The sequence below is a fragment of the Homalodisca vitripennis genome, chromosome X (assembly GCF_021130785.1).
Source record: "Homalodisca vitripennis isolate AUS2020 chromosome X, UT_GWSS_2.1, whole genome shotgun sequence".
Classification (NCBI taxonomy): Eukaryota; Metazoa; Arthropoda; class Insecta; order Hemiptera; family Cicadellidae; genus Homalodisca; species Homalodisca vitripennis.
The window spans coordinates 143,562,530-143,579,328 of NC_060215.1; the positions used below are offsets into that span (position 1 = coordinate 143,562,530).

The 16,799-nt window shown below is 36.2% G+C and overlaps 1 protein-coding gene across 2 annotated transcripts in view; it reads left to right on the forward strand.

Moving 5' to 3' along the window:
• Window positions 1-16,799, forward strand: part of LOC124369964 (sterol carrier protein 2) — a 55,923-nt gene that overhangs the window by 14,736 nt on the left and 24,388 nt on the right. Inside the window, exons 2-3 of one of the 2 annotated variants that reach the window (XM_046828196.1) lie at window positions 798-806; window positions 13,833-13,953. In XM_046828196.1, coding sequence (XP_046684152.1) covers window positions 798-806; window positions 13,833-13,953 — 130 coding nt within the window. Of the gene's footprint in view, window positions 1-797; window positions 807-13,822; window positions 13,954-16,799 lie in introns of both variants that reach the window. The other variant, XM_046828193.1, reaches the window with a different exon arrangement.

Genomic DNA, 16,799 nt, shown 5'->3' on the forward strand with positions numbered 1-16,799 from the left:
GTTTGCACCAATGGTTTTAAAATCCAAAGATAATAAAACTTATGAGATAATATTTCTGTTAGAGATGTTATTGGTCCTGAATTTTTTTGGTTTATCTTGTGAATGTTTAAAATTTCGAACGTATATAAAATTATATTAAAATTAAGTTTACTTTCACGTTTTATATTCTTATACCGTTGGACTTCTTTATATGTAACTTAGTTCTTATAATTAAACAGAAAGTAGTTTGCAAATTTATTTTTTTTTAATCTAGCCTAGTTAAAAATTCTATAGTAAAAGTAAACAAAATTAAAATGTAAACCCTAAATTAGTATTTCAGCCATTCCCTTGTTACGGATGGAACATCCTTTAGGATAAATGTAATTAAATATTAAGAAATCCTATACATAGTTTGAAATCAAACTGTGCGGTAAGCTTTCAGTTAGATCTGCCAAATTCTAATTGCAATCTGTGTGCCTCATAAAATTATTCAAACCAGCTGTGAGCAATTGAAGGTCTGTTACAGACGTGATGAAAAAGAGGCATAGGAAAAAGAACCTCAACTTCGTGTAAAGTTTTCTTTGAAATATATTGATGCTCAATTTCAAAGAATATGTGTTAGATAACTCTTGTACTTAATTGATAATGCAATAGTATCAATTTGAACTATAGCATCTTTATAATAAGGGGAAAAAATTTGTAAAACAAGGTACGGGACGTTAAGGACGGACACAGATGATAATATAAATAAAACACATGATAAAGGTATAATAAATGTTATATTTAATTACCAAACTAAAGTATACATAACTTTACAGTATTATAACGTAATTAAAGTCTCTCTAAGCTTATATTTTCTTATATAAGGTGTTTTCTTAAATTATAAAAGTTATAATTGAATTGACTTTTCAAATTTATTAAACATTCGATTTTCTTTTATTTCTGGAGACTTGAATAGTCCACTTATTTCTATAAACACAACAATGTAAGTCTTTGAGTTGTCAATTTTAAATAATTGTTTATTGTTTTTTTCCACTAACCATAGTCATTTACACAATTTCAATATTGTCATCCATATCGACACAAGTTTGTGTAACTTTGACATATTTTTGTTTTCTCTTTTTTTCACTAACAAATTCTATGAGAACATACATTCCTATCTTTATTCCATTTTTGGACACAGGTTTAGACAAGAGTTTAATTGGTCTCACTGGCTTCTGTATACATTTCTGAATACTGTGACTGTTTCTGTTGAACCATACGCTTTCTCTGAGGATAGGTGTCATATTCATAAAATTCATCGGGCTGGTTTGCCTCGTGTCTTCTGTTTCTGCCCATATTTTCTTTTTTTTTCGGTTTCCTTTAAGTGCTTAAATTGTATGTCAATCTGACCTGATTTTGTTGATCTACCTGCCATTAATTCTTCTTTCTTGTTAGCCCTTTGTTGTTTCTTTCTGCATCTGTCTTCAAGTGATTATTCCAAGCTTCCTGACCAAGTTTCAGTCCATCCCTGAATTTCTGAACGTGCAAACTGACTTTTTCTCTTTCCATAGCATGTTTATCTATATTTGAAGTCATATCTGAAAACAAACACAATAATCAAACAAACAAATTTGTCAGGTTTATATAGATATTTAATATAATTTATATACATTTTTCTCTGTTAAAGGTAGGACTAGGCCTATGTAAAACGTTGGTTGCAGTAAAACAGTTTATTTTAATGATAAATACTTTGAAAGCTCTACCAAACCACAGTAATAAACAAGTGTTATGGACGGAACAAATTTTAAAATTTAATATAAATACAAAGAAAAGTAAGAAAAATTTAACATTTTGAGGTTAAATTAAGAGTGCATTGTTAACACAAAATTCATTGTTTAATGAAATAGTTCATTTAACATTACTCAAATAAACCAACTTTCTTACTTTTCCTGTTAAGGGCTAGGCTCCCACTCCCAGGGAGCGTTTACAACAAGGTAAACTTCCAAGTTTCTGATCATCAACTTGATCAAAACTGGTATGTCACTGAAAAGTACAGTTAACAAGGGTTTCCCTGCAAATTTTAAACAGACCGCTGATCAAGGTGTTCTTATTCTTATATTTTTGTTCAAAATCACCTACAACTTCAAATCTGAAGATACTAACAGGAACATTAACAGTACAAAAAATATGTAAAAACAATAATTTTTAAAATAGTTATTGACTCTGTCAGCTCAGATGTTTCTCTTAGTAGTAAAACTAAAACTGAAAGTATAAAAAATAGTCTAAATTTTACATTTAGGATTACTTTTCTATGGAATGGTTGATATTATATTTTTTTTACTTTTAATTTATTTTAAGTACGGCATTGTAAGTAGTAATTGTGCTCCTACTGATAACAGAGATCATAATCATAGTGTTATCTCGAAATTCAACAAAATGGCAAGTAATCATTTATCAGTCCAGGAAACAAATGACAAAAACTCCGGCGGTGATGTTTGCTGGATGTATCTCTTGGCAATGAATGACCCCGAGCTCGATTGCTAGCTACCATACCAGAATCTAGTACAGGTCGAGGACTTAGCTAAGCGCTCGGCCATGGTGTACTACCACTTCATAAAACTTGTACTCCTTGCTACAAGGTGTAACAGAGGGAAGATATAACTCTTATTGATACAACTCGAGAAGAGTGTGAAATATTACGATAAAGCATCACACCTCCAGTCGAAATTTATTTACGCCTTTGACAGTTTCACGGTAATCTATATTTATCGATTCCTCTCCAACCAAACATTGTCGAGATCAACAATAAATTACTGCTATATAACAGTTATAATTTATAAAAATATTACTTGTAAGTAAATGCCGTATCCCAACAAGCAAAGTGAGCTGCCCGCTTCGTATTTGCGATGAATGCAAAGTTTGGCACTCATAGAAATGTAACTGATTCGTCGATTGTGAGTCACGTTTTACAACAGAGAGCATATTGCCGCCCCCACCCCTCCCCCTCCCGTAGTTCGCAGAGCTCTCGGAGCTAAAAGGTTCTTCATAAGTCAACTCCGGCGCTATTTCTAACCAAGTTATAATGAATAATTTATTGTTTTTATAGATATAAACTTAACAAATTGTGTAAGTCATTTTAATTGACCCGCCGCTAACCACTGCTTGTCCACAAACCTTCAACATGTATAAACATAATTTATTACACATACGTGTGCCCCCTAATTGTAGTATTGTAGATTGGGGTTGTAGGAATCAGCTGATCGGAAGTGTGGTCCTATAAGTCCCAATCGGAAACGCCCTTGACCACCTGTGCGGGCTTCGGTGGCCGCACTTCTGGCGAAAAAAAAAAGAAAAACATCCCTCGAGACAGTACCCAAATTCAAGCTCAGATCACGTGAGCGCTCGTAAAGGTCATATTTTACTTTGGTACTACCAGTTCATATTTATGATAACCTAACCTCTTATATATAGCGTAATAACAAGTCGAGAAGACAAGAACCGATCGTCATAATGACACAGTATAATTTTCACGATAAGTCAAATGATGTCTGTTCTTTCTAAGAATTGAGTTTATTTAGAAACTGATAAGAAAACTGTTCTAAAAATAGCGACCTTCCGATAATACCGAAGTACCGTTTTCCCACCTGTGTCCGGATTTTTTCTATCCAAGGCGACCCGGCCAGGGCTCACCGGTGTAAGTAACCTTAATTTATACGGAGGTTTCAAGGTCAGAGGAGGACCGCCTCGTCATGCCATGCCATGTCTCTGGAGGTCGACCAATGATGATGCCGCAGATTATCGTGCACGCACTGGCTAGTTGGGCCTTGACTAAAACTACTTGTCATGTAGCTTTGAGAAAGCTCGGCGTGGAATTTCTCAAAATCTTATTTACCCCTGACGTTGTTCCATCTAGGCTAGTGTTGTGACGAAGACATTATTATTTTACACTATGTGAGTCAGGATTAAATGTCTCTGTTGATCTAGGTGCTACTTGAAGTAGAAACGTCCAAATTTAAATAGACCTGTAGCTATGCACAATTTAATGGCTTTTACAAATGATTATGCTTTTGCCTAAAAATAATCTCCATATTGTCCACTTCAAACAAATATTTTGCGAATTTCGCACTCAGTTTCAATTTTGGATAAAATAACACCGACTACTTCAGTACGAAAAGCAATCCACTCTAACAGTAGCGTAGCCAGAAATTTCGTTCGGGGGGGCCCGAAAATTTGGGTCCGAAACCGGGGGATCCGGGAGACGTTTTGTGTGTTATTTGCCAATGTAAAAGGTAAATACAAAAAAAATTTGGAGCTTCAGTAACTATGCCGTATAGAAAGTGGAAAGATGTAATAGGCAAATTCAACTCTCACAGCAACTCTAATACCACCAATTTTCTTGTATAGCTACAGAAACTTTACGAAGTTCGATTCTGGCCGAGTAGAAGGCACCAAAGTGATGTTGGATTCACTGGATAAGAAAGAAAAAAGAACAAAACAGAGCTTCACTCAAGCGTATAATTGACACAACTATATTCTGTGGAGAAAATGAAATACCCCTTCGGGGACATTTGGCCACTGACGGCCGAAAACCCTTTAGAAAAGGAGGGCAATTTTCGAGTGTTGCTCGGGTAGCCTACAGATCAAACTGATTAGAAGTTCGGCTACTTTGGAATTCACTGATTGAGGTATTTATGAAATGAGTTATAATGACGATTTTTTGTATCATTACACTGTAGACGAGTATATATAACTATCGGAAAAAAATCAATTTCCGTCGGAAATAAAATACACCTGAAAAACTCTAAGGATTAGAACTTTCAACTACTTCGGACTTCAGTTATTGAGGTAAACGTTGTATTTTTTATTGAGTTAGGACAACGACTTTTGTTATCATTAAACTGTACTCGACTACCTATATAATTATCGAGAAAAAATCACTTTTCGGTCGGTAAATAGCGAAGAAAAGCTCTCTACAGATTCAAGTTTTGACGATTTTGGATTTCACTGATTGAGTGGTTGAGGTAAAGGTGGTACTTATAATTATGTTAGGACATTGATTTTAGGTATTAATCCAACGCCGATTAATAAATATATAATTATCGAGAAAAAAACTAAAATAGTCACTTCCGATCAGAATATATTAAGGAAATGAAATAATACCTCAGTCAGTGAAATCCAAAGTAGTCGGAACTTCTTATCAGTAGAGTTTTTTCCGGTGTATTATCCGACCGGAAGTGATTTTTTCAATTTTTCTTCGATAATTATATAGGTATTAGTCGGCGTTCAATTGATACCTAAAATCAATGTTCTAACATAAATTCTAAGTACCACTTTTATCTCAATGACTCAACCAGTGAAATCCAAAATCCTCAAATCTGAATCAGTAGAGCTTTTCCTCGGTATTTTCCGACCGGAAGTGGTTTTATTGTTTTTGTTTTCTCGATATATATATATATATATATATATATATATAAACGTCCTAACATAAAACACTAAACATAAACATAATTAACATAATTATAAGTACCAACTTTTAACCTCAATCAGTGAAATCCAAAAATCGTCAAAACTTGAATCTGTAGAGACCTTTTCTTCGGTATTTACCAACCGGAAGTGATTTTTTTCTCGATAATTATATAGGTACATTGTACAGTTTAATGATAACAAAAAATCGTCGTCCTAACTCAGTCGAAAACACCACATTTACCTCAATAACTGAAGTCCAAATTAGTTGAAGTTCTAATCAGTAGAGTTTTTTCAAGTGTAATTTTCCGACCGAAAGTGATTTTTTTATATTTTTTTCGATAATATATACACGTCTACAGTTTAATGACACCTAAAATCAAACGTCGTAACTTAATTCTAAGCAGTCATTTTACGTCCTCAAGACGAATTTGAACAAAGTGATCCCTAATTTAAACTGTTCGCCGTGTTACGGTCCAGGTTACTTTGCGACGTCTTGTGACCGCGCCCTATAGAAATTACCGTGATTACACTACACTATCCGAAAGGCCGAGCCCAAAAGTATCGTTTGATACTTTATGATGATTTAAACGAAAGGACAATTCTATTTTTAAACAACGGTCACTTTAATCAATTAAATCAATCAATTTAATGTTTGTAGACAAGAGTAATGATAACTCTCCCTTTTTTTCCTGCTCCATGCTTTATTTTTTTATGTGTCTTAAAATTTCGGGGGGGGGGTCCGGACCCCCTGGACCCCCCCTTTGCTACGCCACTGCACTCTAATGTGTCAGTAACACAGAACGGTAAAACTTAGTAAGCGTTATACTTAAATTATTTTTAAATGGATTTATTGATCATAATTTTCAAATCTAGAGAAAGAAAGCAATGCCTGTAGATTAAACATAAAATATTTCACTACTATAATTGTAGGAGAAGTAAGAGAATAGTACAAAGTAGTTATGAATTTGTTTTCAAACAATTTCCCATTTCCTAATCGATCCGTTTTATTTTTGTATAACTCTAACTGTAAGTTTACTGGTGAACTTTCCTGGAACGTTTACAGAAGTTTCTTTAATACTTTGGAACCAGTCTATTTCACTTTCTACCCGTGTCTTGTAAACTTCCCTCCTCATATAACCCCTACACAAAAAGTCCCTGTGATGATAAATTTGACTTTCTACCGGTGATTGACTTGTTTTGGTTTCGGTATCAAATTGCGTACCGGTACCGCTAGTAATATTTGGTGGTTCTACTTCTGCGTCAGGGATTTGTGTTGATAGTTTGTAGGTTAAGTCGTAGTTTAAATCTACAAGTATGGCTCGCGAACTGTACAAGTAGTACCTCACTTTTATGCTTCAGAAAAGCAAGTAGTACCTCACTTTTATGCTTCAGAAAAGCAAGTAGTACCTCACTTTTATGCTTCAGAAAAGCAAGTAGTACCTCACTTTTATGCTTCAGAAAAGCAAGTAGTACCTCACTTTTATGCTTCAGAACCGCAAGAAGTACCTCACTATGTACCGTATAGCGCGCGGCGAGGGCATTCCTTTCACACGCTCTAAAAAGCTCCATATCTGCATATCCCGGTTAGAAATGCCACCACTAACTTACAGCCTACACAAAGGATGACCCCTACTATTGTTAAAAAGTGAAGTATTAAAACCGAGATAAGAAGTCCCAAATTATCATTGGGCGAAAGAGTATCTGATAAGATTAGGAATTCTTAAAATAGTATCTTGTCCGTTATGGTAGCAAATCACGAGATTTAGGCTGGTATAAAGATGGATACAGATTGAGATAAAGAAACTAGACTTCTTGTTGTTATCAATAAGATGTAATAATACGCATTGAATCAAATATTTGTAATGCATTTTAGACATTCGATAGTAAACCGAACCGATCGCAAATTTAATGTTGCAGAATTAATATTTTATAAGCGAATACAATGAATAATTTTTCGTAGTTTTTGACATTTTGTAACCTACAAGAACACTAATATTTTTGTGGCTAAATTAAGCAAATAATTATACTAATTTTATTTTGTCATGTATCGTTTGCATATCTCTGAAAATGAGTATGAAGTTTACAAACTATTTCCTAGAAGTTGACAAAAAGTGTTTCAGAAGTAAAGCCATTAAGTGGAGACAGCTAATTAACCGAATGTCAAAATATTTGAAGTCCGACAAGATAGAAATAATGGATAATCTATAGACAAGAATAATTTTATTGAAGAGCAGCAAATTATAAACATATTGCCAGTTTTGATATTCTTTATTCTGAATTCAAGAACATATTAGTCATTTCTGTTCTATCTTATACATTGTTTTCAAGTCCTTATCTGTATGAATTCCAATTAAAATAAATTTAAGTCGCGGCTGACGTAATACTCGTAAATAAGGACTGGTTGTGATGTTCAGTTGAAGAATTTATCGATTCCCAGCCTAATCAAGGTTTATTTTCGATTCTCGATTCTTGACATTTTTAATAGATTCTGATACAATAGTAAGTCTTATATACATTTATAATCTGGCGTTTTAATGGAAAACAAAATGGTAGCGGTTTTGGAATTAGCTGTAACTAAGTTAAAATAACATGAATGTGGAATGCACAGTCGGCCACTTTCAGGCGCACCAGTCGGTGATTGTATCGATCAGTTGCTTCCCGATTGTCGGACTGTAACAACTTCATTGCTATCTGACATTTCGCAATAGACGTTCGTTCATGTTTAAATTATGTGAATGGTTTTATTGTCAAGTGATCACAACTATCAAATCGGCCCCGTCTACAGTGTAGAAATGTCACAAATCCGTTTTATAGTCTCTGACCTGTCGGTAAAGTTATTTCTCAGAGTCGGTCAGTCAGCGGTGTTACTGCTTCGTCGCGTCCTCACATATCTTATCATTGTGGTAAGCGTACGGCATTCCAAGAACGGTCGCTGCTACGGTTTTTGTTTTTCCAGATAAGCCATGTGGCAGATAACATTCCAGATTTATCTTTGACAAGATTATTCCAAATTTCCTTATCCTTATCAATCTGTAACGCGTATTCCTACTTCTGTTTTTTCCGCAACTCATCCCTTCCACCTCACTCTTAATCTAACCAATCATGAGTAGTGTACTGACCAAAACAACGCCTGATATTAACAGTACTTACATGCATTTAGTATTTAATTATAATAATATGACCACATTTTGCAATTTAATAGTTTATAATTCTCCTTCGATTGATCAAAGATTTATCTATTTTTTCGATGTAGGTTATCTTAAAGGCTCTTGACTTAGATATTTAAAAACATAAGGAAACAAAAATCTATTTTAGGTTGTACATAAATTAGGTAACATTTATCGATTAAAAATGATTACCTACAACTATTCATAGTAAATAACAATTATATCCATACACTTTACTCACAGTTGTTCAAAGTTTCAATCAAATATTTAAAATGAGGCCTCCGTAAAGTCTCAGTGCTCCAGTTTAAAATGCATTGTGCATTTGGCAGTGCCGAAGAGAAATAGTGTTGACCTAATAATGTAAATGGATTAACTCAATATATGTAATCTAATACAAATTAAATCTTGCTATCTGTTCAACCAATAATTAGGGATTTCCCTTCCCATAGCTCAATGTGTGCGCTCACAAGGTAGTCAATCCCAAGTACCTACCGAGTCGAGGCCCATCCCTAGTGAAGTGAAGATACTTCCACATTTCCTGAGGTGGCTGGCAGCATCATTTACGAAACCGGTCCATCCCCTACCGCATCCTGAGTGCCCTCACCCCCCCCCCATCAGTCACACCCCATTGCCCACAAATCACTTGGTTCACTTCACGCCTCCCGCCAAGTGCTATTAATAGTCAAGGATTATTATCGTGTTGGGTCTACAGGGGCTGCACCCGTTGTGCAGGTGTTCGAGCCCATAAATCCTTCTTGGCATTTACACTTGAATGGGAATCCGAACTGAACATTTAATCACTTTAAGGTGGAGCCTACCGTGGCAGGACCTAGGACTACATTTATCCCGTTATCAAATTAGGGATTGCTGCTGAAGGGCCGGGTCAAGTAGACTCGCACAAGTGCAGAGGGTTAGCCCCGTACTTATACCTGCTGATGTCTGTCCCACTTGTTGGGAACATGAATGTTGTACTCTTCTTGGAGAGTGGGGGGAGGAAGAGGAGTCTGCGAGTATGTTGGTGAGACTACCTGTAAACTATGACTACGGGAGCCTCACTCCCAAATTTCAAAGCACCATGGCCTTGAAGGCTTACGGCCCTCGCCAACCTTAGTGTCTTTGCCCACGTACTCACAGTCCTAATGGTGCCTGTGAGATCCGATGGATCCTGTACTCCAATCCGGAATTGGTTATTCCCTTAACTGGGGTGCTCGGCAGGTTCCTGTGAGATCCGATGGATCCTGTACTCCAATCCGGAATTGGTTATTCCCTTAACTGGGGTGCTCGGCAGGTTCCTGTGAGATCCAATGGATCCTGTACTCCAATCCGGAATTGGTTATTCCCTTAACTGGGGTGCTCGGCAGGTTCCTGTGAGATCCGATGGATCCTGTACTCCAATCCGGAATGGTTATTCCCTTAACTGGAGTGCTCGGCAGGTTCCTGTGAGATCCAATGGTCGAGCTGCACTTTTAATCACCGACTGTGCATTAATCAGTTTGTCCAGTTCTTGATGGATGGAGTTAATTTTATTACATTGTTATTCTTCATATAAACATAAACAACACGAGTCCAAATGTGGCGTATTTGTGGAATAGTAAATCTGACGTTGTGTAGTAAACACGTCACGTGTTGTATCTAAGTGTTAAACGTGTATTTCCAGATTACTCAATTTTCTTCGCACTACAAATAATGTACCTCAACCTTGTTTTGAGAGTCTGCCTTTTGCGTCAAGAATTGCGCGTTATTTATCCTCGCCTCGCCATACCGTCGTTATCTCAGTTCGCATAAACACAAACAAGCAATCTATTGTTCTCTGTTCCAGATATAGATAAGTTACGAATGAATGTGTTTGTGGAATGTAGTCTGTCCGGATCTGATATGATCATTGCTGTAGTTCGGGAGTAATATAAATTACCCGGGTCTTTCTTCAACTTCTTGTTACCTTCCATATCTGTCTTGAAAACGTCAAACTATAAACCTTACGTAAATGGTTATTTTTAAAACAGATGTGTACTGCAATTTACACACAGTCCCAACATTATTTTTCAAGTAAGAGTCGGGTAACTCTGAGATAATCTGGGAAGTAAAAATATACAATGTAATTATCACCCAATCGTAGCTTCTTTCCAATTTAATAAAAAAGTTAAAATACACTCGGTATAGATGTATATAATGTGTTAAAACAAATAAAACGTTTTATACTTTACCATAATAATTTGTACGCACAAACAATATTTGATTTTTAAACTATTAGAAATAAATTCTGTAGTAATACCAGTTTTATATTTTAGTTTGACTATTTATGACCACTAATTATTTTTCTTTGTCATCTGTAGAGGACACGTGGTTAATAAGCAATAACGCACCATAACAATGTTGTCATAAAATGTTATACAATTTTACCATTAAAGTATGAGGAAAGTAGCCGGGCATACACTGGGAATCAGGGGCGCACCGACGGGGGAGGGGCGAACGGGACCTGCCCCCCCCCCCCAGGAGCATTTGATTTCAAAATAATCGATCGCCTAATAGTCTATTTTCAACTAAACATGAAATGTATATTTGAACTTGGAAATAAATTTTAATCAATATATACATTCAAACGTTATAACTATTTTAATATACCAATCTGACCGCGCTATTCCGATAAACGGCGGTATTTCGGGTAAACTATGTTTCGGACAAGTAGTATTTTCGTGGAATCGATGTTTCGAAGGAATTTTATTTTGAATAAATAATATATAGGAAAACGCTTTTTCGGAAAACCCACATTTTGGGGTAAAATATATGGCATAGTACCGAATTTGCGGAATAGTGTTCGGGAACCTCGTCTTACAAAACCCGTGACTTGTTAACTCTGTTTTGACAAGCACAGGCGGGGATCTAAAATATTAACAAATCTAATAGTCTAGAATTCCCAAATACTTAAAATATATTTTCATCAAAAACTGAGTTTGCGGAATTAAATTGATTGCTCACATCTTTCTCTGTTCCAGTTTTCTTAATATGCATGCAAAATATTTAATGGAATAAGAGTGTTTTAGGTTATATAAGAATAATAATAGTTAGCAGAATTAATTACTACTACTAATGGTCAGATTCCGTTATATGCCCCCAACTCTTACACTTTTTTCAATGAAATTAGAACGTTATAAAACGATGTAGTTGAGTAACAGAACTAACATTATGCCCCAACGCTAATTTTTCATATACGGATGATTATTATGAATTACAATTAATTGGTTAATAGCTAAGAAAAAAGGGTATTTACGTATTATATCGACTACACCCCTACATTTCTCGAAACACAAAAATTCAACAAAAACATACATTACCAAACAAAAACTAAACTCTTTATTAAAAAAAAACACACAAAACTTGTTTTTATTCTTGATCACACTCCGCCACCCAAAATGCGAGTGCCTCCGGTGCTGCCGAAGCCCGCGCTGATGTCAACGAAAGAAAAACATCCCTCGATATAGTGCCTATCAGTAAAATATCAAATTCTAGAGGGGCTGATCAGAAATATAAATTGAATTGTAATGGAAAGCCAATTATGTACCGTGCAAAAAAACTTAAACAATCATGTGATGCCGCGCGGCCTGCCGTAATCGGGATTCTCGAGAAAGATAAGATAACAGCGACAACAATACCGATCACAATACCTGGAAATGCTTGTTGATTGATGGAATGTTAGTTCTGTTACTCAACTACATCGTTTTATAACGTTCTAAGTTCATTGAAAAAAAGTTTAAGAGTTGGGGGCATATAACGGAATCTGACCATAAGTCTGGAACATGTACCCGTCATAAAGTGTTTTACGGCAATGGAACCGACAGTAAAGTATGCTATTTTGTCGGTGATAGTGGAGTGAAAATTGTAACAACTAGTTTACACCAGTTTGCTCAGTATTGCACTTTTATTGGTCTCTTCAGTCCACGCGCAATATAACTCGGAGTGATATTAGTAAACCATATTTATAGCTTTTCGTTACAAATCGTTAAAACGTACGTTAACATCATTACCAACTCACGAACAATTGATATACGTTAAAACGTACGTTAACATCATTACCAACTCACGAACAATTGATATACGTTAAAACGTACGTTAACATCATTACCAACTCACGAACAATTGATATACGTTAAAACGTACGTTAACATCATTACCAACTCACGAACAATTGATATATAACTATATTACTGGGTGTTCTACTGCTTCCTCTCCTCCATAACTTCGTGATTTTCGACACACACCAACCCATACAGTCAACCCGCCGTCTGCAACTAAATGTTTCAGCATTTTTATGTGATATCGAATACCTTATGTAACGGATGAATGATTCGGAAGCACAGCCAGATCATTCAAAATGCACAAGTGAAAATATGTGTTCATAAAATATGTTAGATTCGATGGTCATCCCACTCGTCTTCAGATACGGAGAGACGTCGGTCATGTTGCGTAGATAATCGCGCTTATTCGATCTGGGCGATCTGTCAAGCAGCATTTGACATCAACACGATTTCACCGCCAATCCTCTGTGCCTGTTTTATAATATATTTAGTGATCTATTGATCGATTATGAGGGCGATAATATAAACCTAAACTTGGTTACTGTCATGTGATAAGAACTGAAATTGTAGCCTGTTGTTAATTTTGAGCCACTACAGATGTAACTGGTTTTCGAAGACCTGAATATCGATCCATTGTCCTTGTAATATATGGCTGGCCTTGTAACATAGTAAGCCCAGTTGAACCCACACTGGGTACAGCAGAAACCGATGTGTCGCTTATCTGGCAACCTATAGATTCCGGGAGCGGCACATCACTAACTGCAAATTTCGGGATATTGGGGTTCAAGGGTAAATCGACAGGTCTAGTCTACTGCGGGAGATGGCTGTTGGAGTTGGTGAAGGTGACTAATTGTGAAGGGCTGTTGCAAGCCCTTAAGGGCTCCATAAGGGCGTACTCCTCCTGTCCGCTTTCACTGGAGAAACTGGTATAGACATGGCTTCCCCTCCTTCTAAGGAGACATGACTGAGTTAATGCCCAAAATCCATAATGGATGTCGAGAGGAGGCAGCCTCTAAAATGTATAGGGTGTTACTGGTAACACTGGTACAAAATATAATGTAATCGGGATGAAGAGAATCAAATTAACGTTGTGTCAATGTTATTTCTCCATGATTGTTAGTTATAATTATCACATTGTTTTTTTTTTTGTTTCAGTTCGAAAAAGCCAGGGAGGAGGGACAACTTTGATTATCCCCAGATGGCGGTAGAGTCCGTGGGCAGAGCTATGGCGGATGCAAAAATCGACCGCTCCGAGATCCAACAGGCCTGTGTGGGATACGTTTACGGTAATTTTGTCTTCCATTTTTACAGAGAGTATTGTTATTGTTTTCATACGTAATTTTAAAATTACGATGACAGTATAGAAGACCGACCAGTTCTTTAGTGCCATTGCTCAATACGTAATTACCTTGTTTGTATGTGTATATACCACTTAAGAGTGAGGTATGACATTTAACTCGGGTAGGTCGTATTGGATTGTTGTCGATAAGAGGACGCAGGTCTTGGCACGCCCAACTAACTGATCCCGTGCTTGGATCTTTTATACACGATATTTGGTTGTTGGCTTTCATTCCCTCTTTCATAATGGTACAAAATGGCGTAATATTGCACCGGACTTCCAACCAGTCAAGTTGAGAAATAACAAAATGGAAATTACAATGTGTAACTCAGTCATTTATATTTTACTGAATGATTGAAATAGTCAATTCTAGAGTTAAGTGGTGCACGGTGGCGCTATTTACTCTGAATATCCGATTCGACACGCGAACACGTCACGCCATCGAATGAATTGGCTTTTTATTGAATTGAAATGAATCATTCATACATAAATATTTTTGTTTTGATTTGAATTCTTAAAATATAAGATCCATGAGATGCACAATTTTATGCAACACGAAAATTAGGGGAATCATATCTTTGTTAGGGGTTTTAAATACATTTCGTAGGCGTGTTGTGGCGATGGGAGGGGGGGCGCTGATCATGTAGTATTTGTAAAATGTAGATAGTTCAGTTAAATTTTTTCCTGGTGAACTGTTCCATGTCCACCATAATATCTGTTTTCGTATTGTACCCGTAAACTGATTTAATGAACAATACGGTAAATTAGGATGTATTTTAATTAGTGTTGGTGATTAGTGTTAGAAACCACGAGGCCACGGACTTGAGCTATGGCGACCTCACCATTAGTACATCTGTATAATTCACTTCCGGTTCCGGACGACGGAATGTCCGTTCGTAATTCATTACTGAAGCGACGTGGTGATGTGGCGGGGTCACGGCCGGCCGCCCAGGGGCGTATCAGTGCGGTGGCATACTCATTAGGTTTCATAACAGAGTATTAGTGTAAAGACGTGTTAACAACAGTTCTAAATTTGGCATACACGGAAAGTTGTTTCTTATTTTGACGAAATATAGTATTATTTGTATTGTCACTCAAAACATCTGTACCAAGACTTACGAAATATTGTGTGTTGTATACTTCGTCACCGTAAATGTAACCTCGAAGGATTATAGGCCCGTTGCCGCCACACTCACACTAACACTGCTAACCTAGTGTGGATTCTGGCAGTAGTTGGCAGACCAGAAGGCAACACTTTGTTGGTACCACATTGTTTGTTAGAATCGGGTTAAAACACGAAAAGCTAGTTAATGTATACTGTTCAATAAACATAAACCACTTGTAAATTCAAATAACCTTATTGCTTATTGACAGTAGGATTCCTTGGAATTTTATACTGGAATAAAAGAACGGCCTCTTTGAAACTAATGAAAATGAAGGAAGAGGTAGGCAACATTGTTTTGTCAGGGGAACCATTTTATTTGTTTAGATATTTTAAGCCAAATTATTAAAACTTTAAATCAAATAATTTTTATACTCACAGTAATATTTTTTTGTAATTCAAGCCAGTCGGACTCATAGTTAAAATTAAGTGATTTTTACACTGGTGCATGGGTTTAGGAGAGAGGGTGATAAACAGTGGGGTGGCGAAGAAAGAGGGTAATGTAATTGTAATGGTACAGAGAGGTCTGTATGTAGTCGGTGGTTAGGAGGAGAGTTGGTGATAGGCAGTTGGAAGAGGGAGTGATAAGCAGTGTTGTGGCGGACGGAGAGTGATATACAGCGATAAGGAAGAGTGATATACAGCGATAAGGAAGAGTGATATACAGCGATAAGGGAGACCGATACACCGCGATAAGGGAGAGCGATACACAGCTATAAGGAAGAGTGATATACAGCGATAAGGAAGAGTGATATACAGCGATAAGGAAGAGTGATATACAGCGATAAGGGAGACCGATACACCGCGATAAGGGGAGAGCGATACACAGCTATAAGGAAGAGTGATATACAGCGATAAGGAAGAGTGATATACAGCGATAAGGGAGACCGATACACCGCGATAAGGGAGACCGATACACAGCTATAAGGAAGAGTGATACACAACGATAAGGAAGAGTGATATACAGCGATAAGGGAGACCGATACACCGCGATAAGGGAGACCGATACACAGCTATAAGGAAGAGTGATATACAGCGATAAGGGAGACCGATACACCGCGATAAGGGGAGAGACATAAGCCGCGATAAGGGAGAGCAATACACAGCTATAAGGAACAGTGATATCAAATCAAATCAAATCAAATTATTTATTTTCTCAAGAAACATAATGCACATAGCAATACTATGAAAAAACAATATTATGTATATCAAGTCAACAATTATCCATTTTACAAAATATACTTTTTTCCCAGGCTGACCTATATACTAACTTAACTTTTAAACTTATTATACATTTTTACTAAAAATAAAATACTACTTTGAGAAAATATAGGGCCCCTAAGATTATAATTAATCTGATTAGGGGTTCCTTCATTAAAATAAAACCAGAAATAAACTTAAAGTTTTCAGAGCTCAGAGCGAAACAGTTTATTTAAAATAGAAAGTAGAAATTTAAAATCATTTAACATCACAATCAATACGTGTGCTTACTGCCTATTATTAAATTTCAGATAATAACCAAATTATACTATTTATAAACAAAATAAAACCAGATAATACTACTTTTAGTAAACAACTAATCAACCAACTTTAACGCAGTTTTGAAATATAAATTGAACAATAATTAAATA